Below are 9,435 nucleotides of genomic sequence, written 5' to 3'. Positions count from 1 at the left end.
CACCCACCTCTCCCAGGGGACACTGGCAGGTCCAGCCACCTCCCCACCTGGGGCCTCACCATGCCTCTTGCACTCTGGGCCCAGACTGCTTCACCTCCACCAGGGGTACTGGCCCACCTTCCACTCTCTTAGGGCCACAGCCCAGCCCCTCAGGCCCCTCTGCCTCGTGCCTCACCCTCCCTTGAGTCCACCTTGTCCATGATGAGCCTGCCCCACGGGCAGCAGCCCTCGCTCTCCATCTCACCTGACCCGCCTCTAACCAGGGATGCCTCTGATCCTGGGCCTGACACTGCCCCTCCCTCCCCTCTGACTCCACCTCCCCTCACCCTGGTCTTCCTGCCTCTCCCTTGCCCCCTGCAGGCCAGCTTCTCCCCTTGGCCTCCTGCCTGGACCCTTAGGGAGCCGGTGCCTCCCTGTCCTGGCACTTGTCCTGCATGTTTGCCCATCTCCACCCCTCCCTCCACTCCTCAATTCCCCTCTCCTTCCCTTCTCTTTTTCTTCTTTCCCCTGTGTTGGAAAAATTCTCATTTTGGTCCCTTGTACATGTGCATGTTCTGCATCCTCAGTCCTGGAGCAGGTCAGGACAGCAGAACTTGTCTGGTAAACATTTGATGCGCACTTGTTTCCGGAAAGCTCTTTCATCTGCGGTTCCCCCTTCCCCAGGATCACACAGTCTTCATTACAACCTCACGGCGCTGTCCCGGGATGGATCTGTGCAGTCCAGCTTTTTCGCTGGGGGACACTTGGATGGCCAGGCCTTCCTGCACTATGACCGTGAGACAGGCAGGTAGAACCCCGGGGGCTGTGGGCAGAAGAGCTGGGAGCTGAGACGTGGGACACAGAGTCCAAGGACTTGACAGAGACGTGGAAGGACCTCAGAGAGCTTCTAGCAGAAATCCTGGCCCTGCAGGAGGAGAAAGGAGGTGAGAGTGGGGAGGGTCCGAGAGTGCTGGGAGGCCTTTCACTGGATTTGGGGGCAGGGGCCAGAGGATAGGGGTCTGTGAGTTCAGCAGGGGGGTGGCCGTGACTCAGCAGCCCTGGGAAGACATGAGGGGAGCAGGGAGGGGGCCCTCTGGCTGGAGTTTCTCACTTGGGTGTGAGGACAGAGGGACACGGGGACTGGAGGAGTCACTGCTGGTGGGGTGGGGTGCAGGTGTGAATTCCCTCCAGGAGATCTGGGCTGTGAAATCCGAGAAGACAACCACGCCTGGGGCTTCAGGTTTCGCTACTATGATGGGGAGCTCCTCCTCTCCTGTCACCCAGAGACCCACGGATGTACAGCGCCCCAGTCCTTGGCTCGGAACTTGGCCATGGAAATGGAGAAGTCCTGGGACACAGATGGCTTTCAAAGCAAGTATTACCAGGCCCCCGTGCAGGGAGAGCTTTGTGGAAGACTGCAGGGCTATCTGGAATCCTGGACAGGCTTCAGGGAGAGAACAGGTACTGCTCCTGGGCCAGGGCCCTTCCTCTCCCCCAGACCCCTAGAGCCTCCCCGCCGTGACTCTGCACACGGAGACCCTTCCTGTCCTCTGGGTGCACATTTGCTCTGCTGGCGTGGTGTCCTGCAATCTCCTGCTCCGTTAAATCCACTGTAGAAAGACGGGCAGGTGGGGAGGGGAATGAACCGCACCAGTGACGATCATCCAGGGGAGCAGTGGGCCCTCCGACAGAAACTGGACCAGGGAAGAGGGGTGTCAGGCAGGAGAGGAAGCCCCTAGACCAGGGTGGGCGCCCCTGGCTCCCAGCCTGCCCGTCCCAGAAAGTTCCCTCCTGGTCCCCAGGAGCCCACCCTGCACGGCCCCCTCCTCAGCATCAACACGTGGATCCAAGAGAGTGAGGCCCCATCCCAGCCGCTCCTCCTGCCCGGCTGAAGGAACGGGGCCCCAGGGTGCAGACCAGACTTGGAGCAGGTCTGCGGTGGACAAGGGCTCAGCCAGAGGTGGAGCGTGTTCTCTCCGTCTCCCTTAGAGGGAGCAGGGCTTGGCCCCAGGCCTCAGTGGCTCTGTGCTTTCTCCCACAGGGCCCCCAGCCGTGAACGTGACCCACAGCCAGGACTCAGAGGGCACAGTCAACCTCACATGCTGGGCTTTTGGCTTCTTTCCCCAAAATATCTCTGTGGCCTGGTTTTGGGATGAGGAACCCATGAGCCAGGAGGCCCAGCGGTCTGGGGGTGCCCTGCCTGATGGGAACGGGGCCTACCGGACCTGGGTGACCAAAAGTGTTTCCCAAGGAGAGGAGCAGCGGGTCCAGTGCCACTGGAACACAGCGGGAATCCCAGTGCACACACTGTGCCCTCTGCTGAGCCTGGGGTGATCCTGGAGGGGCTTGTGACCCTGGGTCAGAGGCCAGGGTCAGGGAGAGGAGAGCAGGCCTGTGGCTCTGGGGTGCCTGGGTTATATATAATAAGTCCCTCTCTCAGGAGAGACCCTGTTGCGTCAGAGTCAATAGTGGACCATCCTGGGTGTTGCTGCCTTTGCTCTTGTTTTTATCATCGGGCTTTGTGTCCTTTGCTACTCGAAGAAGAAGAAGAAGACAGCATTAGCTGTGGGGAGCCCAGGTGAGAAATCTGGGCGCGGGTGGGGATGGGAGGGGCTCTGCCTGGGATGTAGGGTCCCCCTCGTGTCCCTCTGCACAGATGTGAGAGGATGACAAGCCTCTATTCCAAGAGTTGGACATTGGGGTATTTGTGAGGGGAATGGGAGCCACGTCTGCTCTAACCCCTTGGTTCTGCCTAAAGCCAGGGCCAGGCTGGGGCCCTTAGTGTCCAGCGAGGCCTCTCCTTGCTCGGGTGAGACTGGGCAGCAGTGAGGGTTGCAGCTCCTTTTGTTCTCATCTCTTTTTCTCTACTCTCAGGCTCACCAGGGCTTGTCTGGGGAGCATGTGTTGGATCATGTGCTGGTTGGGAGGGTCTAGGTGATCCTGGAATCAGAGGGAACCTGAAGTAAAGTGTTTGTGACCTGGTGAGGAGGGGTTAAAAACTGAGGAGGAATTCAGAGGAAAGGTGATTTCCTGTCTGCATTTCTCTCCCCCAATTTTTCAGCCAGTATTAAGAATCCAAGTAGAAGAATCATAAGGCTCAAACTAGGGTTCAGTGGATGGTGCCAGAGCCCTGCCTGTGATGCTCCCTTGTGAGGCCCCACCTAGAAATGTTTTGCAACCTCTCCAGTTCCTCCTCCATGAGCTGTCTTCTGAGTTTCGATTCCTCTGGGTCACCCCCAGCCTGCATCCTTCTCAAGTTCCCATGCTTGCTGGGATTTCCTTCATATGGAGGAGTAGTGAGCAGATACCGCTTGACCATTTAGGGAGAGGAGACCAGCCAATCCTTGGACACCTGGGGTCACTGATTTTATCTTACCTCCAGGTTCTTTCCTGTCCAGCCCCTCAGGACACAGTCCAAGGGCTCTTTAGAGGAGGGCACTGGGTCTGCGTTCTGTGGCCTCACCCTGCCCTCCCTGAGCCAGTTCCCTTGCTCACGGTGGTCACTGCCCTGTAGATTTGGACAAGGGGATGGTCACACTGATTTCCCCATAATCAGGTTGCTTGAGGGGAGAGGAAAAGAGCAGCAGAGCTTTGTGTTTGGCAAAGAGCAAAGGCAGAGCGTGGAACAGTGAAAGGGTGGCGTGTGCAGGCTCAGCTCCTTCTGTTGATGCCACCTCTTTGTGTCACTGGCGTGCTTGGGAATGCGGTTTCTCATCCACGAGCCTAATTCCCTTATCATTTGGCCTTCAGCCTGGGCATACAGGGATGGTTAGTCACCCTGCCCCACAGCGAGAGGCTCTGTCCATGCAGCACCCAGAGCGGGGGACCAGGCAGCTCTGTAGTTGCTCCTGTTCTCACCTGGGGCACCCCGACCCCTCCCCACCCACCCCACCCTCTCCCTGAGAGAGGGACTTATTATATATAACCCAGGCACCCCAGAGCCACAGGCCTGCTCTCCTCTCCCTGACCTTGGCCTCTGACCCTCCCAAGGTCACAACCCCCTCCAGGATCACCCCAGGATCACCAGGGGGCGCAGGATGTGCACTGTGATTCCCGCTGTGTTCCACGTGACACTAGACCCGCTGCTCCTCTCCTTGGAGAACACTTATGGTCACGGAGGTCTGCTGGGCATGCTGGCACATGGGTTCCTCATCTGGAAACCAGGCCACTGAGATATTCTGGGGAAAAAAAGCCGAAAGCCCAGCATGTGAGGTTGACTGTGCCCTCCAAGTCCTGGCTGTGGGTCACGTTCACGGCTGGGGCCCCTGGGGGAGAAAGCACAGAGCCAGTGAAGCCCGGGGTCAAGCCCTGCTCCCTCTAAGGGAGACGGAGAGAACACGCTCCACCTCTGGCTGAGCCCTCGTCCACCGCAGACCTGCTCCAAGTCTGCTCTGCACCCTGGGGCCCCGTTCCCTTAGCTGGACAGGAGGAGCGGCTGGGATGGGGCCTCACTGTCTTGGATCCACGTGTTGATGCTGAGGAGAGAGTCTGCTTGGGTTTTGATTCCTACTTCCTGGCTTGACGGCCATTCCCCAAACTATTTTTTTTTTGAAGTTTTAAAATTTTTATTTTATATACGAAGAGTTAGTATTGTTTCTGAGGAAGGTAGATATGCGTGATGACCCATTTAAGAAGTTCACACTTAGTCCAACTTAACGAAGCCGATGTCCTTCGAGTACTGGCGGAAACACTGGCGGCACATATTGAGGCCGTATTTCCGGATCAGACCGTGCCGGTTTGAGCAGACGGGGCAAGAACGAGAACCCTGGCCGAATTTTCTCGGATGGCTCTGGTAAAGCTGCTGGTGCCCCATGTTGCTTTCTCGGCTGCAACAAGGCAAAAGCCCCAAACTATTCTTGTGTCGGCTCCCGGGCTCACTGCTCTCACTTTAGCTTCTCTTCTTTATATCTGAATCACAGGCATGTATTTCCTTGAGTTTCTAAAAATTGTAGTGATTTTTTTTCAATTCAGCATTTCTGAGGGCTTTCAGTAAGAAGAATTCTATGTTATTCTAAGAATTCTTAGAAAGAATTATTTCAAAAATCCAAGAAAATCATACTTGCATGAAGGACAACACCCATAGAGAAGTGGGCAGCTCATAAGTGTGCAGTGGATTTTCACCAAGTGAACACTGGGGTAAACAACACTCACAAGTAACCTTTCCAGCATCCCAAGAAACCCTCTTGCATCCTATTCAGTCATAAAGGAACCTGCCCATCCCACCCCTCAGAGTAATCATTATCTTGATTTTTAACGCCATACATAGGTGAGTTCTGCCAGTTTCTGATTGGAAAGAATTATGCAGTGGATGCCCCCCTGTGTCTGGCTCTCTCACTCAACATTATGTCACCGGGTCTCACCCCTATTGCTGTGTGTGGTTGTAATTTATTTACTCTCGTGGTGTTCCATTATAGGAATAGACCACATTTCTCGTCCTCTACTGTTCATGGGCATTTGTGTTATATCCAGATTTTACAAATCGAGCCGCTATGAATAATATTTTCATATGTTTGGCACACATATGCATGCATATTTATTGACTATATAACTAAGAGTGGAAATGCTGGTGAGTGAATGTTTGGTTACCACCAAAAACGTTTTCAAAGTATTTGAATCAATTTACTCTCCCACTAGCAATATATGAGAGATAATTAGCCCAAATTCTTGCCAGCAACTGATTTGGCGTGGTTTTTTCATTTTAACAACTCTGGGCAGTGTTCAGCGATGTCATATTACGGTTAATTTGAATTCCCCCTCTGACTAAAAATGTTGAGCAATTTTTCATGAATTTATTTGCCATGTAAATATCCTCGATAGGAAGGTGGACTGGACTACTTGTTAATGACTGAATGGGACTCTAGTCATGTGTCAGCATCTTTTAACTGTTATGGTCCTTCTGCTCTAAGGGATCTGTGGTCAAAGACAGGGGCTATCTGAGTGATAAAAGCATCTTTGGGGTGCTAGGGCGATGACTCTTGGCTGAAAGGTCCTAGAAGCTTCAGGATGGGGTCTGGTCACCAGAAAAACAAGCCATGATCAGAGGGTTGGAACTTGCAGCCTCACTCCCTGACCTCTGGGGAGAGGGGGGCTGGAGGATGAGGTCAATCAGTAATGGTCAATGATTTAATCAATCATGGCTACATCATGAAACTTTCATTACAAACCCTAAAATGACAGAATTTGGAGACCTTCCAAATTGGTGAACACATCCACATGCTGGGAGAGTAGCACACTTCAACTCCACGGTGACTGAGGCTCCTACACTCGGGACCTTTCCAGACCTCGACTTAGGTACCTCTTCATCTGGCTGCTCACTTGTGTCATTTACTATAGACTGTAATGGTAAGCATAGCATTTTCCTGAGTTCTATGACTTGTTCTACCAAATTATCAGTCTTGGGGGGAACCCCTAGCTTTGTAGTCAAGTCAGACAGAAGTGCAGGTAACACAGGGACTTGAGGCTTGCAACTTGCTTCTGAAGTAAAGGAAGTCTGCGGGACTGAGCCCTGAAACCTGTGGGGTCTGATGCTAATTCCAGGTAGCTCGTGTCAGAATTGAGTTGAATTGTAGGACACCCAGTTGGCGTCTGAGAATCAGAAAATTGGTTGCGTGAAGGAAAAAATCCCTCACCAGCTCACAAAGAAATTCAGAGTAAGAGTAGTAAGCAAGTAAATCTCTACCTTGGATGTCATTTATTAGTCACTTGTTCTTTCAACCAAACCCGAGTGCCTACAATGTACCAGATCCAGTTCCAGTCTCAGATCTTTGCTCTAAGAATTGAAATTTGACATTCTTTTTCCATCCCTCACCACCCCCTTACCTGATTAGGACAATTCCTAGATTAGGAGAATTCCACACTAAAAGAGTCTTGGTAGGAGGCAGAGACCACCTTCCTCCATAAAAGAGGAAAACCCACTTTCCCAAACATTCTTGCAGGTGGACACAGCATGGAGCTCAGGCCTCACCACTCAGGAGACCACATTTCAGGCTCTACTCAGGATGTGGTGACACAGAGAGGCTGGGACTGAGCAGAATGCATTTGGCAAGGCTGGTGTGAGTGGGAGTTACACAACCTCCAGCTGTCAGCAACCGCAGTGACAGCCGTCCTCGCCGCAGGGTCCACGTCCAGCATGCGGGGCTCACTGTGTGAGCAGTGACATCTGTGCCCAGCAACAGGGGCGAATGTTCCTATGTGGGACCTGGCCTAGGGTGGACACTGTGGGTTCTGTTCCCGTGGAGCCTCAAGCCTGGTTCTGTAGCCTTCCCAAAATGATATGAGCCCCCATATCATATATATATGGTACTTTAGGCCTAAATTAGAAAAATTTTGGATCCTATTGTTTGTTCCAAGAGTGAGTGAGAACTCAGTCTGGAGAATAACTTCAGAGAGCACGGATTTCATTAGGCTGAACTGTGAACCACTTCCTAAGTCTTCCACCCGACTATACCCCATAGTAGAGAGAACTACATGTATTTCCCAACATCACATCTCATAATTGACAATATAGGTTCTCCCTTTTCTTTCTGAAAAAAAAAACAAAACACTTTTAAATGTGGATTTAAGACCCTTCTCTGGCCACTCTCTGTCGCTGACCTTGGTGGTTCCCAAAGTGGCTGAGCATCAGGATTGCTTGTGGGGCTTCTTCCAAAATGCTCAGGCCTCTCCCCAGGACCACCTTCTCAGAGTATTAGGCACAAGATCAAGGAAAAGCTTATTCAGCAAGTCCTATGCGTAAGGCTGATGCACAGCCATGTGGGAATCCTGGTCTATGAACGTTCTTGCTACTAAAAGTGTGATCTGGGGACTTCCCTGGTGGTCCAGTGGTAAAGAATCTGCCTTCCAATGCAGGGCACTCAGGTTCAATCCCTGGTCGGGGAACTAAGACCCCACGTGCGGCGGAGCAACTAAGCCCGCATGCCACAACTAGAGAGACACCTGCACGCTGCAACAAAGAGCCCACGAGGGGCTTCCCTGGTGGTGCAGTGGTTGAGAATCTGCCTGCCAATGCAGGGGACATGGGTTCGAGACCTGGTCTGGGAAGATCCCACATGCCACGGAGCAACTAAGCCCTTGCGCCACAGCTACTGAGCCTGCGCGTCTGGAGGTTATGCTCCACAACAAGAGAAGGCCGCGACAGTGAGAGGCCCGCACACCACGATGAAGAGTGGCCCCCGCTCGCCGCAACTAGAGAAAGCCCTCGCACAGAAACGAAGACCCAACACAGCCCCAGATAAATAAATAAAAAGATATCAATTCTCTAAAAAAAAAAAAAAAAAAGAGCCCACGAACACCAACGAAAGATCCTGCATGCTCAGCAAAGATCCCACATGCCACAACTAAGACCCGATGCAGACAAAAATAATAAATAAATAAATAAATTTTTTAAAAAGTGTGATCTGAAGACCAGCAGCATCAACACCAACCTTGTTCTAAACCCAGAATTTCATGCTTTCTGACTTCCTGAATCTTAAAAAGATGTCCAGGGCTTTCCTGTACAAAGCAAAGATCAGACTCCCGGGTCTCTGTGCCGTCTAGACACAGTGTCAGAACCACGCAGTCTGCTCAGCTGTGTGATCTGATCCGATTGCATAGCGCTGGGGGGGTCCAGGGTTCAGTCCTTGTCCTTCCTCTTCTACAGCCATCACTCCCTCCCTTGGAGACCTCATCAGTTCTCAAGGCTTTAAATATCATGATGTGGCATCGCCTCCCAAATCTATTTCTCCAGCCCAGACATTGCTCTTAAACTCCAGACTCATTTGTCCAACTGCCAATCCAACTACCTGGCTTGTATTTCTAACAAAATCTCAGCTCCAACATCTCTTAAACCAAATGCCCATAATGCCCCCTCTCCCCCAAAATTTGCTCCTTCGTCTTCCCCATCTCTGGTGAGAGTAATGCCATCTTTTTACTTACATAGTCCAAACTTTAGGGTGTCCTCCTTAACTCCTCTTTCTCATACCCCAGATTTAATCCTTTAGCAAATGCTGTAAAATCCACCTTCAGGACGTGTCCAGAATCTAATTACTTCCCATTACATCCACTGCTCACACCCAAGTCGAAGCAACGGCCATCTCCAGCCTGGACACTGCACTAGTTTCCCACTGCTTCCCTATGGCTTCACTCCCTCCTTGCCTCACAGTTCTGTTCTTAGCACAGCAGCCAAAGTGATGCTTTTAAAGGTGAAGTCCAATGGAATATACTCAGCCATAAAAAAGAATGAAGTAATGTTATTTTCAGCAGCATGGATGGCCCTAGAGATTATCATACTAAGTGAAGTAAGTGAGACAGAGGAAGACAAATATCATATGATATCACTCAAATGTGGAATCTAATTTTTTTAAAAAGGTACAAATAAACTTATTTACAAAACAGAAACAGACTTAACAGATATTGAAAAAAACTTATGGTAACCAAAGGGGAAACGTGGAGGGGAGGGATAAATCAGGAGGTTGGGAT

General features: G+C 51.6%; 1 protein-coding gene and 1 pseudogene across 1 annotated transcript; one reads left to right on the top strand and one right to left on the bottom strand.

The window, feature by feature from the left end:
* The first annotated feature begins 434 nt into the window (after nt 1-434).
* On the top strand, nt 435-8,371 carry LOC117310980 (MHC class I polypeptide-related sequence B-like; annotated as a pseudogene).
* Nucleotides 4,520-4,792, bottom strand: LOC117310982 (small ribosomal subunit protein uS14-like). The gene has a single exon (XM_033850489.2). The coding sequence runs from the start codon at nt 4,790-4,792 to the stop codon at nt 4,622-4,624; it is 171 nt and encodes a 56-aa protein (XP_033706380.1). The 3' UTR covers nt 4,520-4,621.
* Nucleotides 8,372-9,435: the final 1,064 nt, after the last annotated feature.

Source organism: Tursiops truncatus, unplaced genomic scaffold (genome assembly GCF_011762595.2).
Source record: "Tursiops truncatus isolate mTurTru1 unplaced genomic scaffold, mTurTru1.mat.Y mat_scaffold_93_arrow_ctg1, whole genome shotgun sequence".
NCBI classification, from domain to species: Eukaryota; Metazoa; Chordata; class Mammalia; order Artiodactyla; family Delphinidae; genus Tursiops; species Tursiops truncatus.
The sequence above is the reverse complement of the archived record's forward strand: the minus strand, read 5'-3'. Positions and strand labels throughout refer to the sequence as shown.